The sequence below is a fragment of the Gopherus flavomarginatus genome, chromosome 2, assembly GCF_025201925.1.
Source record: "Gopherus flavomarginatus isolate rGopFla2 chromosome 2, rGopFla2.mat.asm, whole genome shotgun sequence".
NCBI classification, from domain to species: domain Eukaryota; kingdom Metazoa; phylum Chordata; order Testudines; family Testudinidae; genus Gopherus; species Gopherus flavomarginatus.
In genome coordinates this window covers 67791694-67811091 of record NC_066618.1, presented here as the reverse complement: position 1 = coordinate 67811091, position 19398 = coordinate 67791694, and the positions used below count along the sequence as shown (strand labels likewise).

Here is a 19398-nt window from a genome sequence, read left to right as displayed (position 1 = left end):
ATAAGTGAGTTATAAACGGAAGGGATCTCAATTTAAACCAGAAATGACTAAAATACATCTTTGACTGGATCTGTGAATAAATCTATGACTGGATTTGGACCGTACTTGCTTTTTAGGCAAAACAATTAGTGATGCAACCTGAAGCTGGTATTGTGTCATACATGATATGAATTGCATCATGTTATTCCTAGAAGTCATTGATGATGCAATCCTAACGTAGCTTACATCACTCTGCTGAACAAATTGCCCTATATCAGCTCTAGAAATCATACAGTGTCATGGTCTCTTATTTGTCAGTGTTTGATTTTGCAAAGGGACACATTTCTGTTTAGCCAAAGTGAGCAGAGATGCCTCGTACTTGTGTGAACAGTGCAGATAACTTCTGCTATGTTTGTAGTGAAATGACTTTTGCATCACAAAAGCGCAGTATAACCACTATGGTTAAGAAAGCCTATCACCTTTATTTTGGCTGCAAAATTGGAGATCAAGACAAGAGGTGGGCCCCACACGTATGCTGCATCACTTGTGCAACAAATCTTTGCCAGTGGTTGAACAGGAAAAGGAAATCTATGCCTTTTGCAGTGCCAATGATTTGGAGAGAGCCAAAAGATCATACCAGCAATTGTTACTTCTGCATGGTGCCTCCAGTTGGGAAAGAAAAAGAAGAAAAAGTGGACTGTGCATTATCCAAACATTCCATCAGCTATACGCCCAGTACCCCATGGAGAAGGACTGCTGGTTCTTCTTCGAGTGATTGCTCACATCCATTCCAGTTAGGTGTGCGCGCCGTGCATGCACGCTCGTCGGAAACTTTTTACCCTAGCAACTCCAGTGGGCCGGCAGGTCGCCCCCTAGAGTGGCGCCGCCATGGCGCTCGATATATACCCCTGCCGGCCCACCCGCTCCTCAGTTCCTTCTTACCGCCGTGTCGGTCGTTGGAACTGTGGAGCGCGGCATTGCTGTCCTCCACGTCCCTAGCTCTCCTTGTTACTACCGTTGTTACTACCGTTGTTAGTTAGTGGTTAAGTATAGTTAGTTAATTAGTTTGTAGTGTAAATAATTTTGTACATAGTTGTTAGCCGGTCTGGGCTGTAGCCCTTCCTGGCACCGGGCTCATGCCTGGTTTGCCGGGCTTTAAGCAATGTGCGGCCTGTAAAAAGCCTATGCCAACCAGCGACCCTCACGACGCGTGTCTAAAGTGCCTGGGGGAATCGCACAGGTCGGACAAGTGCCGCATTTGCAAGGCTTTTAAGCCCAGAACAAAGAAGGAGAGAGACCAGAGACTCAGGACTCTCCTAATGGAAGCGGCACTTGACCCAGCAGCTTCGCAGGCTGTGATCTCTACGCCGGCACCGGATCGCACCGGCACCGGAAAGACTCCCCGGCACCAACCTTCCCCGGCACCGGGTGCAGAAACAAGACCATCAAAGTCTGCAACTACAGCCAGGCAGACTCGAATGGAGCGCCCGGCATCGACATCTGCTGCGGCGCTACCGGCACCGTCGACTCCGGGCCCGGTGGGTCCGTCGAGTCCGGTACCGCCGAGCTCCCCCATAAGATCTGGGGTTGAGCAATTGGTCCCATCCACTCCAGAGACCTTCGCCTCGGCACGGGACCTCATTGCCCTGACTGAGTCAACTCAGCCGCCACCCCCGGTACCTCCGGTGCGGGTAGCATCTAGGGGCAAGCCCATGATGACGGCGCCGTCTCGGGACTCACGCTCGCGATCGAGGTCCCGACGCCACGGTCGCTCGAGATCCCGACGCCGCTCGCAGTCCCGGCACCGCTCCCCTCGGCGGTACCGGTCGTACTCGCGGCAGCGATCGACCTCCAGACGGTCTGGCTCCAGCCGCCGATACCGGCACCGTGACTCTAGGAGCCAGTCTCGCCGTCATTCAGCGCACCGGTCGACCTCCCGGCACCGAGCTGGTGCCAGGTCCCGGTCCCGGTCGACCTCCCGGCACCGCGTCGGTGGCAGGTCCCGGTCCCGGTCGACCTCCCGGCACCGAAGCAGCGGCCGGCACCGGTCCAGATCCCGGCACCGAGACAGAACTCGGTCCCGATCCCGGCGCCGGTATGACTCCCGGTACCGATCCCCGGCACCGAGAACATCTTCGGTGCCGGACCGCGGAGACTCTTATCAGCCGCGGTCGGCCCCGCCATGGCCTTCCAGACAGCCGTCGGTGTCATCACAAGCGGACAGCGTATATGCGCTGGGCACCGACAGACAAGCGGCTCTATTCCAGGACCCTCCGCAACAGGACCAGGGTCCGCAGCAGTGGGGGTTTTGGACACCCTGGACATACCATCAAGCCCAGGGCCCCCAACAGCTTCCTGCTAGGCCTGCAACGGCGGAGCACAGGGTGCCAGAGGCGTCGTTGTCTCGCCCCCCTCCCTCCCCTGATGGAGAGGAAGGATCGAAGCAGCAAGACCCTGGTCTTGCTCCTGAGCCAGAGGCGAGTGCTGAGGCGGACCCCCCACTGGACACTTTCTTGCCAGGGGTCTCCTCATCCTCCTCTCCCGATGAAGCGGTGGCTGGCACTTCCTCCAATAGCCCTCCTCCGCTAGATCTCAGGGCACACCAGGACCTCCTTAGGCGAGTAGCACAGAATCTGAGCCTTCAAGCCGAGGAGGTCTCTGAGATCGAGGACCCCGTCGTCAGCATCCTCTCCTCCGATGCTCCCACCAGGGTCGCCCTACCCTTCATTAGGACGATCCAGGCCAACGCCAATACAATCTGACAGTCACCGGCCTCCATCCCCCCTACGGCGAGGGGCGTCGAAAGGAAGTACATGGCCCCCTCCAAGGGCTATGAGTACCTCCACGTTCACCCAACACCGTGTTCCCTGGTGGTGCAGTCGGTGAACGAGAGGGAGCGCCACGGACAGGAAGCCCCAGCCCCCAAATCCAAGGAGGCCAGGCGTATGGACCTCCTCGGCCGCAAGGTCTATTCGGCTGGGGCCCTTCAGCTCAGGGTTTCAAATCAGCAAGCCCTTCTTAGCCGCTACGCTTTTAACTCATGGGTGGCAGCGGACAAGTTCAAAGAGCTGCTGCCACAAGAGGCTCGTCAAGAATTCGCGGCGATTCTTGACGAGGGCAAGAAGGTTGCACGAACCTCGTTACAGGCCTCTTTGGACGCTGCAGACTCGGCTGCCCGTACCCTCGCCTCGGGGGTAACGATGCGCCGCATCTCCTGGCTTCAGGTTTCTGGCCTTCCACCGGAGCTCCAATACACCATCCAGGACCTCCCGTTCGAAGGCCAGGGCCTGTTCTCAGAAAAGACAGACCCCAGACTGAAAAGTCTTAAAGACAATCGGGTCATTATGCACTCGCCGGGAACGCAGCGCAGACCCTTCCGGCCGCAGCAGCAACAGCATCGTAGGCCATACCCCCAGTTCCGCCAGCGGCAGGACCTTAATAGGCGCTGCGGCAGGAATGGAAAGCGTAGACAGTCGGGGAACCAAGGGGGGCAGAATCAAAGCTCCTCCAAGCCCCCGCCTGGGCCCAAACCTTCGTTTTGAAGGCGCACCCGAGGGCGCAATAACAGTTTCCCCCACGGATCCTTCCCCCCTGTTTTCCAACCGCCTTTCGTTTTTCCTCCCGGCGTGGACCCAAATAACATCGGACCGCTGGGTCTTACGCACGGTGCAGACGGGATACCGCCTGCAGTTTGTATCATTTCCTCCCTCCCGCCCCCCTTCCTCGTCCCTCACGAGCAATTCCTTCGACAGGAGGTACAGACGCTCCTCAACAAAGGAGCTATAGAGGCGGTTCCGGAAAACGAGAAAGGCAAGGGGTTTTATTCCCGCTACTTTCTGATCCCCAAGGCCAAGGGAGGCCTCAGGCCTATCCTCGACCTGCGAGAGCTCAACAAGTACCTAGTGAAGTTGAAGTTCCGCATGGTATCCCTGGGGACCATTATCCCATCCCTGGATCCGGGAGACTGGTATGCTGCCCTCGACATGCAGGACGCTTATTTTCACATTGCCATATGGCCACACCACAGACGTTTCCTTCAATTCGTGGTGGGCCGCCTTCACTACCAATTTGCAGTCCTCCCATTTGGCCTTTCTGCGGCTCCGAGGGTATTCACAAAATGCATGGCCGTCGTTGTGGCACATCTTCGGCGCAGTCGTATCCACGTGTTCCCTTACCTAGACGATTGGTTAATTCGGGGCACCTCGGAGCTACAGGTTTGCAGCCACGTCCGCAGGATCACCGGCCTGTTTGCTACCTTGGGCCTCATGATCAACGTGGACAAGTCCACCCTGCTCCCCGCGCAGAGGGTAGAGTTCATTGGGGCCGTCCTGGACTCCACCGTGGCCAGGGCCCTTCTGCCGTTGCCAAGGTTCCAGGCGTTGTCGGCGATCGTTCAGCGATTGCGGGCAGCCCCCTTAACATCAATACGGACATGTCTAACCCTGTTAGGCCACATGGCAGCATGCACATTTGTGACCGGTTACGCTCGGCTCCGCATGAGGCCCCTCCAGTCGTGGCTCATCGCACATTACCGGCCGGCAAGGCATCCACTAGACATGCTGATCACAATCCCCCAGGGGGTGTTGGATTCTCTCAGCTGGTGGCTAGACCAGTCCATAGTGTGTGCGGAGCTCCCATTCCACCCGCCCCAGCCCTCGGTGTCCCTAACGACAGATGCCTCAGATCTCGGCTGGGGGGCCCACCTGGGGGGCCTGTGGTCCCCGCAGGAGGTGAAGCTGCACATCAACATGCGGGAGTTGAGAGCGGTCCGCCTTGCTTGTCAAACGTTCTGTCACCATCTTTGGGGTCGTTGTGTCGCGGTGTTTACCGACAACACGACGACCATGTACTATATCAACAAGCAGGGCGGCACCAGATCCTCTCCCCTATGTCACGAGGCGATGCAACTCTGGGACTTTTGTATAGCCCACTCCATTCACCTCACGGCTTCCTTCCTCCCCGGAGTACGGAACACGCTGGCGGACCGCCTGAGCAGATCCTTCCTCTCACACGAGTGGTCCCTTCGCCCGGACGTCGCCCTCTCGATCTTCCAGAGGTGGGGTTGTCCCCGTGTGGACCTCTTCGCGTCCGGGGGGAACAGGAAATGCCAGGCGTTCTGCTCTTTTCAGGGCCGGGAACCCGGGTCTATAGCGGATGCCTTCCTTATTCCGTGGACGACCCACTTGTTCTACGCGTTCCCCCCGTTCCCGCTGGTCCACAGGGTCCTTCTGAAGGTGCGCAGGGACAGGGCCCGCGTGATCATGGTAGCCCCGGCGTGGCCCAGACAGCATTGGTACCCCATGTTGCTGGACCTGGCCATAGCCGACCCAGTTCCCCTGCCCCTTCACCCGGACCTGATCACCCAGGAACACGGAACTCTCTGTCACCCGGACCTCCAGTTGCTGCACCTAGCAGCGTGGCTCCTGCGTGGCTGAGTTGCGCTGCTCCACCCCGGTACGGGAGGTACTCTTGGGCAGCAGGAAGCCTTCCATTAGAGCGACATACTCGGCCAAGTGGAAGCGTTTCTCCTGTTGGTGCGTGGAGAAAGGTCTCCGCCCGATGGAAGTTTCGGTGGCCAATATTTTAGACTATATTTGGTCTCTCAAACAACAGGGCCTGGCGATATCGTCCCTGCGGGTCCACCTGGCGGCTATCTCCACCTTTCACCCGGGTGGGGATGGCCGCTCCGTTTTTTCTCACCCGATGGTGACTAGATTCCTGAAGGGGCTGGAACGTCTATACCCTAACGTCCGACTCCCTGCCCCGACCTGGGATCTTAACCTGGTGTTGTCTCGGCTCATGGGGCCCCCCTTCGAGCCGTTAGCTACTTGCTCCCTACTCTGTCTTTCTTGGAAGACTGCCTTTCTAGTAGCTATCACCTCAGCTAGACGGGTGTCGGAACTCCGGGCTCTCTCGGTAGACCCCCCGTATACAGTCTTCCATAAAGATAAGGTGCAGCTGAGGCCACACCCTGCCTTTCTCCCCAAGGTGGTCTCAGCCTTCCACGTCAACCAAGAGATATTCCTCCCGGTTTTTTTCCCGAAACCTCACTCTTCAGGCAGGGAGCAACAGCTCCACTCGCTTGATGTCCGTAGGGCTCTCGCGTTCTATGTGGAGAGGACCAAACCGTTCCGCAAATCCCCCCAGCTTTTCGTGGCAGTAGCGGACCACATGAAGGGGCTTCCCATTTCTTCGCAGAGGTTATCCTCATGGGTAACTGCCTGTATCAGGACATGCTATGAGCTGGCCCATGTTCCTACGGGCCGTGTGACTGCGCATTCTACCAGGGCGCAGGCGTCGTCGCTGGCTTTCCTCGCCCGTGTGCCCATCCAGGAAATCTGTCGGGCAGCGACCTGGTCATCGGTCTACACCTTTGCTTCCCACTACGCCCTGGTCCAGCAGTCAAGAGAGGACGCGGCCTTCGGATCTGCAGTGCTCCATGCCGCGACTTCTCACTCCGACCCCACCGCCTAGGTATGGCTTGGGATTCACCTAACTGGAATGGATGTGAGCAATCACTCGAAGAAGAAAAGACGGTTACTCACCTTTGTAACTGTTGTTCTTCGAGATGTGTTGCTCACATCCATTCCACACCCGCCCTCCTTCCCCACTGTCGGAGTAGCCGGCAAGAAGGAACTGAGGAGCGGGTGGGCCGGCAGGGGTATATATCGAGCGCCATGGCGGCGCCACTCTAGGGGGCGACCTGCCGGCCCACTGGAGTTGCTAGGGTAAAAAGTTTCCAACGAGCGTGCACGCGCGGCACGCACACCTAACTGGAATGGATGTGAGCAACACATCTCAAAGAACAACAGTTACAAAGGTGAGTAACCGTCTTTTCCTGATGCACCAGAATCATTCTCACTTGAGTCAGACGAGGAAGAGGAAGAGGATGAAACTTCTGGTCCTGAACCATCAATGTCACAGGACCCACATTTTCTCCCATCCTCCTCCTCTAAACCACACCTCATAACACAAGGTGAACTGAGTGACCTTGTCAGGGATTTGGAAGTACCCAAGAATAAGGCAGAGCTGTTGGGCTCCAGACTACAGCAGTGGAATCTCCTGGCAGGCTATCAGGGCAAATGGAGCCCATCAGTGCTTGCAGACTATTGCTGGACAGTGACAAGAGATGCTCCATTTAATGAATACAAGAGACAAGCCAAGAAGCTCCGAGTAGACACTGAATAGGACTAAACTATGTGCATAATAGTTTTTTACCTTTATATATTGTATTTATATAACCCTTTTGCTGATTTTTAAAGTGTTACATAAACAGGACAGGTGAAATATTATCATGTAAAGCAACCATAAACACATGAAAAGACCTAGGTTTACAATTTGATTAAAACTCTCTACAAAATAGACATAGACATAAAATGTAAAAACTTAAATATCTTAGAAACAGTAGCCAATCATTTGTTTTGTCATATTTGAATTCAGCACATCAAAATACATAATAAATAGCACATTTTATCTGAAGCAGACGACTTCTCAAAAATTGTAGACCAGTGTAATCACTTCAGCCAAGAGGTTGATGGGTGTGACTGTTCTTGATCCAGGGTTCTTAGAGATAAACTAATATTTAAGATCTGATTTATCCTGCCTGCAGAAGTAGTTTTGAGGAAATGAAATTCAGTGCTTGAGATGCCACAGCTATGTATGGACAAGCATTATCGGGGTTCTAATGAGGACACATACATTTTGTGGTGTGTGCTCACCCAGCTGGAAAAACAAATGCTTTCTCTTGTTCAGCTAAGCTACATTCTATCTACCAATTTTAGCACATGCTACTTTTATAGACACGTAATAGGATACTTTATCCCTGGAGCATATCACTTGTCTGATTTTCATTTTTTTAATAGATTTGGGGACAGCGGAGAGGGAAGGATAAAATTAACTTACTAACTAATTTTTTTTAAAGAAATCAGTGTGTGTACGTTCATGTACAGTGGACCTGATTCTCACTTAAGCTATGTCTATACCAGGCCTGCACAACTTGTAAAGCGGCGAGGGCCACATTACTCCAAAGAAAACAGCTGAGGGCCGAAACCCCCGGCCTCACGGAAACACTCGCCCCAGCGACGCCCAGCCCTGTGGAAACAAACTCTCCTTCCCCAGCGCCGCCCCACCAAAACAGCTGTGTGCCAAAAAGGAAGGTTGGGGGTAGGGAGGTGATACTTTATTTTAAATCAACCGGGGCTCTCAGCTGTAGAGGTGACTGGGAGCCCTCAGGGGCAAATTAAAGGGCCCAGGGCTCCGACGGCCAGGGGAACCGGGAGCTTTGCAGGGCTGAGGCAGAGATTTAAAGGGCCCAGAGCTCCAGCCACTGAGGGGAGCTCGAACCCTTTAAATCCTGGCCCCAGCCCGGCCGCCGGAGCCATGGCTGTGATTCAAAGGGCTCTGGGCTGACTGCAGGCGCGGGGAGCCCTGAGACCTTTAAATCCCAGCTGTGGCTGGGATTCAAAGGGTTCTGGGCTGCCCGCAGAGCATGGTGTTTCCCGTGTCCGGGGGATCTAGAATCCCCCCACAGGCTGCACAGTGAGCCGCCGCGGGCCGCATGTTTTGCAGGCCTGGTCTATACTATGGCTTATGACAGCATAACTTATCTTGCTCGGGGATGAATAAAACCCCTTCCTAAGCAACATAAGTTATCTGACATAAATGAAGTTATAACAACGTAACTCCCAGTGTAGACAGCGCTATATCGATAGGAAGGCTTCTGTCAATCAACATAGCTACGGCCTCTCAGGGAGCTGGATTACCATCCTATGCCAATGGGAGAAGCCCTTCTGTCAACGTAGGTAGTGTCTTCACTGAAGCGCTACAATGCCACAGATGCATTGGTACAGCTGTGCTGCTGCAGCCTTTTAAGCATAGCCAATCCTTTATTTTAAAAAATGACTTGGAGAATTAGGAGCGTATGTCCCATTGACTTTCAGTGAGACTTAGGCTTATGAATTCTTAAGTCTCTTTTGAAAATGGAGCTTGGGTTTCTAAATCACTTTGGGTAAAGTTTTAAAAAAACATCTGTAAGGGAAAAATCATTTTATTTTTTTATATTACAAAGTCTAGAAATATTTTCTTAAAAAGAGACTTATCTTTCTGCTTGTTTCTACTGTAGAAACTTCAGGAATATGAAGTCTTTTCACGATTCATGCAGGAGGCCTTAGAAATTAAATGGAAGTTTTCTCAGTCTTCAGTTTGAATGAGCAAGGTTCTGAGCTTTTCTTTCAAATCTTTAACAGAAGTTTGGGTTAGATAGGTATTAAATCAGATAAGCAAAAGTTTTATATAGCTTACTAAAAATTCCTTCCACTCTCAGTTGGATTTGAGAGTTAATGGGCTGATGTAAGGTTTTAAGTCCTCCAAAAAATCCTTCAGCAAAAACAGAAGACAAGATCTGATATTTTTTATATAAAACAAAAATCAAGGCTAGAGAGAGTGTTTGGAGTAGGAGAAAATACATGGAGAAAATATTTTAGACTGCCTTTATAAATCATAAGGAAATGAGATAGGGAAAGAATATGGTTCTTTGCTTCTTTTAAATGAGGAGAGTCTGTACTGGATTTTTCACCTTTAAAAGTTGATCAAGTGCAGCTAATAATAAATTGATATTATTTTTGTAGAAGTCAGAGCACAACTGATAAATCAAGTTGCGTCTTAATATTATTTATTTATTCTTTTATTTGCCCAGGTCACATTGAAGTTGTGAAATTACTTGTGACTCATGGAGCTGAAGTGACATGCAAAGACAAGAAATCATATACACCCCTACATGCTGCAGCATCTAGTGGAATGATCAGCGTAGTCAAATTTCTTCTAGATCTTGGAGTTGATGTAAGTAAACATGTAGCCAAAGGCAAATGACATAAGAAAAGTCTAAACTATTACTGATCAGGAATATAGTGGCGCAGAGAATGCTCCTTTCTTCATGATCAAGAATAATGGTGGTAAGAGTACTTCAAAAGGTCTTCACTCATTTATTTAATGGTTACAAGACTTCACTCCCTAGGCTCAAGTTTCTTCTACAGATTTTCACTTTAAAGGTAAACTTGTCCTTAAATGGTTTCATTATTTTCCAGGAGGGAAGGAATGATCCTATGTTTAAGGCACTGGACTGGGTCTTGGGAGATTGGAGTTCTGTTGCTAACTCTGATTTACACTTTTTCTGTGATCTTGAGGAAGTCACTTAATCTCTTGTTTCAGTTCCCTATCTGTAAAGTGGGGATAAAACTTCCTTATCTCACAGGATTTTTGAAGGTGAATCATTAATGATTGTGAAGTACTCTGATACTACACTGATGATGGTCATATAAGTACCTAGTTATAAAAATATATTAACAAAAATATTGTCAGTAATAATAAATCTCTTTTTATCTCAGAAATAAAGTGAATTGTAAGCCTATTGGAGTTTGACCTTTTGAATCATCTTGCACAGAGTGGCCATTGCTTCTGAAGTTGTAGTTTGAAAACTAGGATGTTTCTTTGTATAATGTAACTTGGAGCTCAATTTGCACATTAAGGCAGTATTAGCTTCTTATCTTAGGTGCTAAGACAAATATTTCCAAACTTGGATGCCTAAAATTAGGCACCTAAATCCATATTTGGGCACCTTAATATGTGGTCTGATTTTCAGAAGTATTTGGCACCCAAAATTCCTATTAAATTCAGTAGGCCCTGCAGACATTCAGTACCATGGAACAGCAGACCACTTATTTAGATGACTAGATCTAGGCACCTAAGTGTCTACATTTAATTACTCCTGAGGGGGATTCTGTGCCCCAATATTAACAATTCTGCACGCAATATTTTAAAATTCTGTATGTTCTACAAAATAACACTATCACACCAGTTTGTTCTTTTGGTAATTTATTTCAAAATAGTGTTTTTGAAATATAGGAGGTCCTGCTGTTGGCAGCTGCGCTCTGGCTGTCTCATTCTGCATGAAAAAATAAAATTCTGTGAGGAACATTAATTCTGCATTGTGAAATGGTGCAGAATTCCAGCAGGAGAAAATTTTACTTTTAAGTCCCTAATGTTGATTTTGGGAGAGCAGTTCTACTGTTTAAATACTCAACCGTCCTCTGTGAGGTTCTGCAAAATAATTTGCAAAAGATAAAAACATTCTTCACTTTTAACTGGAGCTGTCAGAGCATGTTGCCTCTGCAGACCAACACCCACTTTTCTGCTTAGTTTGTCTAGATTATTACTATGTTTTTGGAACTGGCAGTAAGGAATTGAGGGAGGTGGAGTCATTGGAACTTGTCTCACTAGTGTGATAACTTTTGAACTATTTTAGACTGCCTTTATAAATCATAAGGAAATGAGGTAGGAATTTCCCAATTCCAAAATTTCAGGGAATGTTTTAGGCATCAGTGGAAAAAAAACCCTATTGATTTAGGTGAAAATTGGGTGTGGGGGGGGTGCACACGGAGCCCTTTCCATTCATATAGTACACCCAGCAGCTTTAGCCACTTCTGTAGTTGTCTACAGATTAACGAACTGATTGATGGTAGCCTTAACATGTTATGGACTAGGGGTATTCACAGATCCCTGGCATGGGGGATGAATTGGTGGCACACAGAACCCTTGAGGGGCTTGGGAGAGAATGGATGACCCTGGCAGTGGGGAGAATGAGGGACCTTGATATGGGAGAAAGTGATGGATAGAGATGCACACAGAGATCCTGGCATGTGGCAGAAGAGTGAATGTGAGGAAGAAACGCTGAGGGCACACCACCATTGGCATGAGAGTTAGGTTGCAGAGAGCCCCTGAAATAGAAGGGGATGGCAGTGTGGCACACAGGCATCTTGAGGAGGGGCTAAGGAATGCAAGAAGCCTCTGTTGCATGCAATGGGGTGTGCCTACAAAAGCAAGGAAGTCTGAGACCCTCCAGTATACAATCTTGATGTTTAGATCAAGGGAAGGGTATGTACTTGCCAGCAATGTCTCTGCGTTATAGGAGCTTTTGGGGCTCATAGAATCCAGGTACATGATCCCAACAATGTGGATCTGCTGTGGTAATAAACTTGGAGAGTTCTATTTACAAGTGGCAGAATAAGTTCCTTTCGCACAACTATTCCTTTCACACTACCAAACACTTTAATTATCTCCTCTGAGAGAAGTTAAAAAGTATTCCATTCCAAAGCTTTTTTGGTCAAGGAAATCCAGTCCAGAACACATTTAATGTACAGTTTTGTGGTATTCCAGAATGCAATGAAGACATCCTGCATAACAACAAAAGATGTTCTGTTGTACTTAATTAAATACTGTTGCTTGATGGCATAAAAGAAGTGTGGTAGAATTTCACAGTATTTTAACTAATTGTCTTGTTTTTCCCATCAGATGAATGAACCAAATGCCTATGGAAATACACCTCTTCATGTAGCTTGCTACAATGGACAAGATGTTGTAGTAAATGAACTTATAGACTGTGGTGCTAATGTAAATCAGATGAATGAGAAAGGTTTTACACCTTTGCACTTTGCTGCTGCATCAACACATGGAGCATTGTGTTTAGAACTTTTGGTCTGTAATGGAGCAGATGTAAATATGAAGGTAAGGAAATGAATTCAGTGGATTCAGTAAGTTGTAACATACAATACATCTATGTCTTTATAGGAGATATAATATTTTAAATAACAAGGTTTAATATATTTTTATTACAATAGTACCTATATGCCTCTGTCAGATTGTGGAACCTTGTTGTGCTAGGAGTTCTTCAGACGACGAGTATATGACAGTCCTTGTCCCAAAGAACTTACAATCTAATTTAAGATGAAACGCAAATAGTGGATATACAATCTGAAGGAATAAGGGAGGAAAGATGAGGGAAACAATGAAAGAACGTGCATTTAGGTGGCCCCACTAAATAATTGTCAGAAATCCGTATTGGCCATTATCTGTTAGAAGTGTCCCATATGCATAACAGTAAAAGCAGGTTTTGAGAAGAAATTTTAAAGAGATTAGTAGTTTTAGAAGATATTTCTGAGAGTACTCCATAAATAAGAACCAATGTGGAAGAAATCACACAAGTGTTTGTGGGAGAAATATACACAGGCAAACAAGGCTGGCATCCTTAGTAGAACGGTGAAGGGCAACAGAAGATTCTAGAGTCAATAAATAGGGAGGGGTTGAGCTATGAAGGGCCTTAAAGGGAAGGAACCAAAGCTTGTACTTGATGCAGTGGAGACCTCGCCAGTAGAAGGACTTAGATTGCTGGCTGACATGGTCAGCATATTAGTGGCCCCAAATGGACTGAGAGGAAAAAAATGTACTCCTGGCCTAATTCTATGGCTGTAGGACTTACCATAGAATCCACCTCTGTTGCAGAATTTAATATTTCCTTTGACTTACAAAATTTAAATTTCTAAGTCTTGTGGTTGCAAAAATAAATTTGAATATAGAAAAATACTGTGAGGTCTTCTTAAGTCTGCAAACGAAGAGCCTGAAACAACTGTCAGAGAGGTGTGTGAACTGCCCTATTTTAGCATGAAGCTCACTCAAGTCTAGTGATGACAGTTGTCCTCATAAACATTCAGATAACGTGCCTGTCCATTGTTGTTGGTATGTGGCCGGCTATTGAGGTAGAGACAAGGGGAAATTGGTGTTTTTATGGAACTAAGAGTCCAAAACCCTTCCCCCTCCTTTTCTTCACCCCCACCCCCCCAAAAATCTGGTTATCTCTGCTCCTGCCCACAAATGAGAGGAACTGAAGAGATACATCCTGCCAAAAACAGCAACTACCTCCAAAATCCTATGCTGCCTCCCGTGCCTTTCCAGGTGCCAAAAGCACTAACTGGTCCCATTCCTTGCTACCAAAATGCCAGGTATGAGGACTAAGGGGAGCAGGTTCTAAGTGGCTTATTGATAGATATGCCAGAGGTCTTCACAGTTAGCTACAGCCCCTGATGTCTAGGGCGGAAGACATCTGATCCATATAAGTGTCTAGGTTTATTTTAAATAAATGAGGTTAACAAAAGCAATAAAAATAAATGTATGAACAAATTATATTCAAAAAAATTTGGGAAGCCAGCAGATCCTGGTCAGCTATCAGCCCCAAGAATAACCTGGCATACTCAGTCACAAAGCCAACTGATACTTATCACCCATTTGGCTGGAATATATAGGAAGGGTCAGATCATTCCCAGGTTGAAAACCAATATTTAGACTACAACTCTGATGCCCAATATCTTTCTCTCCACTCTCCTAAACAGAGGGTTCATCTTCGAGTGATAGTCCCTATTGTATTCCACTGGGGGTTTACACATGTGCACCATGCACCGAGAGTCAGAGAGTTTGAAAGTAGCGACTGTTAGTCTTTGCATGCACCTTGACTTGCCTTGTGCTTCTGTCCGAGGCAATAAAGGGAGGGAAGGACTGCATCTCAAGTTCCTTCTCACTGCTGCAAGGTCGAGGTCGGAACCTTCATCGTCCTTGTCTGATGCAGTTGTAAAAAGCATAGTTGTAAATAGTTTTAACAGTAGTTTTACTAGTTTTCTTTCTTTCCTGGTTTTAGTAATTAAAGTTTTAACATTAGTTTAGAGTAGACTTTAAGGACTTCTCCACTGCCCCGTGCGGGTACTGGATGATGCCCAGAGCTCCAGGGTACAAACTCCGTGCCTCCTGCATGCTATCCTTATTGATCAGCGATGACCACCAACACTGCCTCTACCGCCTGGGAGAAGCTCACATCATGGCTAATTCAGCGAGAAGTGAGCCTCCCATTACTATGTCCGACTCCAGTGCCAGCAAAACCACCCCCGCTGACCTGATAGCGGGCATTATTTGGGAGATTAGGATGCAGTCCCATAAGCATGGGACTAAATCTTTCTCAGAATCCAAGGAAATCAACATTCCCTCCCAGGAGATGGAATGGATTCTAAGTCCCACAGGCACAAGAAGATTGACCCATAAACAATGGAATCCAGCAGTTCCAAGCAATGCACCATTGGTACCGCCATCTCAGCAATCCAAAAACACAACTCTTCTGTGTCAGGGAAGATCTCAGCGCTGGTACCGATGACTGGAAAAGAGAGGGTGCCCGGATCTGTGGCTGCATCCCAGAACGTTTTTGCCTTGTCACATCCATTTGTAGGGAAGGGTAATATGAGCTTACAAGAGAAGTTTAAGGGCCTCTTTACACTGGTATAAATGCAGTGTAATTGCAATAAAATTAATGGAGTTATTATGGGTTTATATTGCTGTAACTAAGATTGGTATTTCTCGCTTTGCTGGTGGTTATTTAATTAAAATGGGAATTCTCTTCTTTTTTTTTTTTTTGATACACTTTTGCAGGGAAGGAAGGAGATTGACTTAGCAGTAGCTTTACTTTGCAGAGGAGGTTGTAGTAGTGTGAATTTTTCAGTAATAGAGTAGTTCAGCTCTGCTCAGTCAGTTCTGATTTTCAAATATTGAATAGGATGATTGTTCCCTGGTTTAGGGCCAAATTAGATTCCTTGCTTTCCCTAAGGATTATTCCTTTAGTTAAAATATTAGGATTTTATAGTGTTGTGGTTTTTGCATCTTTAGACTACTCTTATTCAGTAGAGTTTTTATTGTAAAACTTTCCAGCAATATGTATAGAGGATTTCAGCTGTGCTCAATTTTTTATTTTCAAATATCTTGATTTTTTGGCTTTTAATGCTAAAGTTCAAAATATTTGTACAGTTTTTGGCAACTGTCATACAAATACAATATTCAATTTATAATCACAAATATATTACTTTGTAAGTTTAGATATCTACTATAATTCTCTTCTCTGTCACCTACTTTCATGATTTTTAGAGATGTAGAGGGGGCATAGGTGGGGCATCTGGGATAGGAGGAGGATGCATGTGTGCATACACTGTGGACCTTGGTGAGTGAGTGTTCTGGAGACTCTGAAATGTCCACTCCAGAGTCTTGTTGGCTTCACCTCTGAGAGGAAAGCATACAACAGATTAGTGAGCAGCAGAAATTTTAGAGTTTTGATATGTTTCCCGCTTTATCTGTTTTCCACGGGAGGGGAAAAATATAGGCTGTTTTGGCCTGTACAAAATTGTCTATGTCCATATAGTAATTTAGATCTTTAAAGCCTAGTGAGTACTGCTCAACTCTATTCCTTTCCTGCAACATCCAGTCTAAAAAGAGTATAGCAAACTCAAATAACAATTTTACACATGTAGAAGTATATTATGGGATTTATAAGGATGTATGAATTGTATTTGAACTAGTATCAACTGGATTCTTGAAAACAAATGGTCTCAGTGGTCTGAGTAGACTCGATATATCTAATTTTAAGTGAAACCATGTTTGGTTGACCACTTGAGAATACATAGTGTTCTGGGCTGCTTGTTGCTGTGTAATAACAATGACTTCTTCTAGAGATTTGTGTTTTTGGAAAATAAGTATTTTATAGACATATATTGCCTGATAGTACATTATACAAGAGACCTGTGTTTTAATCTTCTATTATCTCACTTCATTGAGCTTCAGTGAATGCAACCAAATAACCATTAGCCTATTACCATAGGCTATGATCATGTCAGATCTCATAAGCTTAGCAAGAGGAGGCTTTATCAGTACTTAGATGGAAGACTTCCAAGGAAGAAAGGAGCTTTTCAAATATTTCCTATTTTTGGTGCAGTGGATTGATGCTGCTGTTCATTGCCTAAGGAATCTGTTCTTGTAGTTCTGTGTATACTTCGTCCCAACTTATTTATTTTAGAATACTTTAAAAAAAAAAAACCACACTCATGAAGGAAATAATAATATATTCCTGAAATCTTACCTGTATGTTCTGGTCCTGAATTTAATTGCCAGCCATCAAGTTATTTAATGGGGAATTTCCCACAGCCGGTTTAACTTTGTCCCCTTTGCAATAGGGAATTTTGTGTTCATTCTACTGTATGCAGTTAATTAACATGTTGTGTATGTGCACCTAAGGGAATAAAAAATGGTATAGCTTTATATGGTAGTATGATGGCTGCAATTTAGTGTCACATTGCCTAGTATTTTGTGACTGTAACTTTTTTTTGGTGCATTTAGATTTTTCATTAACCTATTAGCTAACTATGGACTAAATTTCATAGGAGAGACAATTTGAATGCATTTAGATAGTGCTATTTAACACAGGAGGGGATTCTAGTTTTTAAGTTGACCTAATTTCATGGTACCTTTTCTGGGTGAGTGGTTAATTTTACATATGTGTGTCAAATGTAGAGTACCCTCTGTGGTTGAATAGTTCGCCTTAAGGATTACTTGTGGTTTGTGATGAATTACTTATGAGTTTCATTTTGAAGTAACATCAAAGAAATAGATGAATATTTTCATGTCCGTCTTCTAACATATTTTGTAATGTTCTGTAATAACGTTCTCTTATTCAGTCTGAATACAAGTCAGTTCTTTAAAAGAAGCTTTATTTTGTTGGCTTTAGATTTAGGGAAGAAGTAAATGTAGTTCTTGGTGCTAAGATTTATCTGCTGCCACTATCCTCTTGATTGTCCTGAAGGCATAATTCTGAGTGAGTGTGCATCATTGAGTTGTCAGATGGAGCTGGAGAAGGGATAAACGAGAACAGGATAACAGCAGTGTTGAATACCCTGCAGTGTCATCCTGGATTGTTACTACTAGCAACTGTTTTATAGTAGTGTGGAGAGGGAATAGAAGGGGTTGGTGGAAAAGGATCACTTCTCCTTGGTGATTTTGATATATAAATGTAGCTGGCTGTAGGTTGATAGTTTTGTTTTTGTTTTTTTTTTTATTATTTTTGTTTTATTTCCAGAGTAAAGATGGGAAAACACCATTACATATGACAGCAATCCATGGTAGATTTTCAAGATCACAAACCATCATCCAGAATGGTAAAAAGAAAAAAGTATTTTTGTAAATGTTAATGATATTTTCACATTCTTGTTTTGCTATGGCCAGTATTTCAGTTAGTGAGGTTTTTATATTCTGGTGAGATGCATATAGACTCTACCCATCTATATCTTCACTTTAAAGATGGAAAAGCAAGGATATTTGTATTATTGTCTCTTTTCTACAGCACTGAGTTACTGAAACAATTTGCCTTCTACAGTAATGGTTCTCAAACTTTTGTACTGGTGACCCCTTTCACACAGTTAGCCTCTGTGTGCAACCCCAGCCCCTTATAAATTAAAAACACTTTTTAGATATTTAACACTATTATAAATGCTGGAGGCGTAGCAGGGCTTGGGGGTGGAGGCTGACAGTTTGCCTCACAGCCCCATTTTGAGAACCCCTGCTCTACAGATACACAACAAGAGACCTGCATTTACATCACTGTCCATTATACTCCTGCTGTAATTCTGCACCACTGCAGGATGCAGAGTTTGCATAGAATTAACGTTCCCTGCAGAATTTTATTTTTTCACACAGTTTGAGATTTCCACCAAAATGCTTCCTTTTCATGGTTTTATGTGTTTCAAATGTATTATGATGGAACCATGAGTATCCAGTCTAATTGGGACCAGAGCCAGATTGGATAACCAAAAATCCAGATAAACTGGAGAGTGGGCAGGGTTGCCACCCATCTGGGTTTTACCCAGACAGTCCGTTTTTTGGCTTCTCTGTCCGAGTGCCATTTAGGGTTGCCAGGTGCCTGGTTTTTTACCAAAAAGTCCAGTCTAAAAGGGGACCTGGCAACCTTTAGACACCCAAAACAAAAGTCTGGTTGCTGTGGGGTGGAGGGAGTGGGAGGATGTGAGGATGTGCTGAGAAAATGATGGGCAGAGCCTCGAGGGAAGAGGTGTAGCAGGGGCAGAGCTTTGGGGCGGGGGGGGGCATCAGGAGTCCTGTTATTAGCAATTAGAAAGGTGGCAACCCTAACCAAAAGTCTGGTTATCGTGGGCTGGGGTGAAACTCGAGATTATTAACCCATGCCAGCCCCTGCTCTGTTGGGGTTGCCTCTTACGTGAAGGCAGGCCCCCTGAGATGATTTTGTGAGCAATGGGGGTGGGGCCTTGGGGGGGGGGGAGGTGTGAGCGATGGGGGCAGGGCTCAGGAGTCTGGTTACCAGCAGCTAGAAAGGTGGCAACCCTAGTGGTGAGTGAGCCAGGTGTCAGCCCTTAGCGGCTGGTGGTTTGGTTAATAAGGAGAGCCAGATAATGGTGGTTAAACAAGGTTCTGTTGTATTTAATTTCACTGAAATAAGGTAACTGTCAGCAAAAATACCTCAAATTCTGTATTAATATGCCTGGTAAGGAATCTGTTTGTCAAACATTTTCTGAATCTTTTTAGTTGTCTGTATTGTTACAGATATACTTTCTGTCAGGTATTTTGAAATAAATTACCAAAGTAATTGAAACTGGTGTGATTATAGAGTGTTATTTTGACAAATAAAAATATGCAGAATTTTAAAATATTGTGCACAAAATTTTAATTTTTTGGTGTAAAATTCCCTAGGAGTACTATTAG

The 19398-nt window shown here is 46.0% G+C and overlaps 1 protein-coding gene across 3 annotated transcripts in view; it reads left to right on the top strand.

Moving 5' to 3' along the window:
* The window catches only part of ANKRD28 (ankyrin repeat domain 28), a 231056-nt gene that overhangs the window by 152500 nt on the left and 59158 nt on the right, over window positions 1-19398 (top strand). For all 3 annotated transcript variants that reach the window (XM_050938325.1, XM_050938324.1, XM_050938323.1), the window contains 3 exons: window positions 9674-9816; window positions 12325-12537; window positions 17744-17822. In XM_050938325.1, coding sequence (XP_050794282.1) covers window positions 9674-9816; window positions 12325-12537; window positions 17744-17822 — 435 coding nt within the window. The remainder of the gene's footprint in view (window positions 1-9673; window positions 9817-12324; window positions 12538-17743; window positions 17823-19398) is intronic.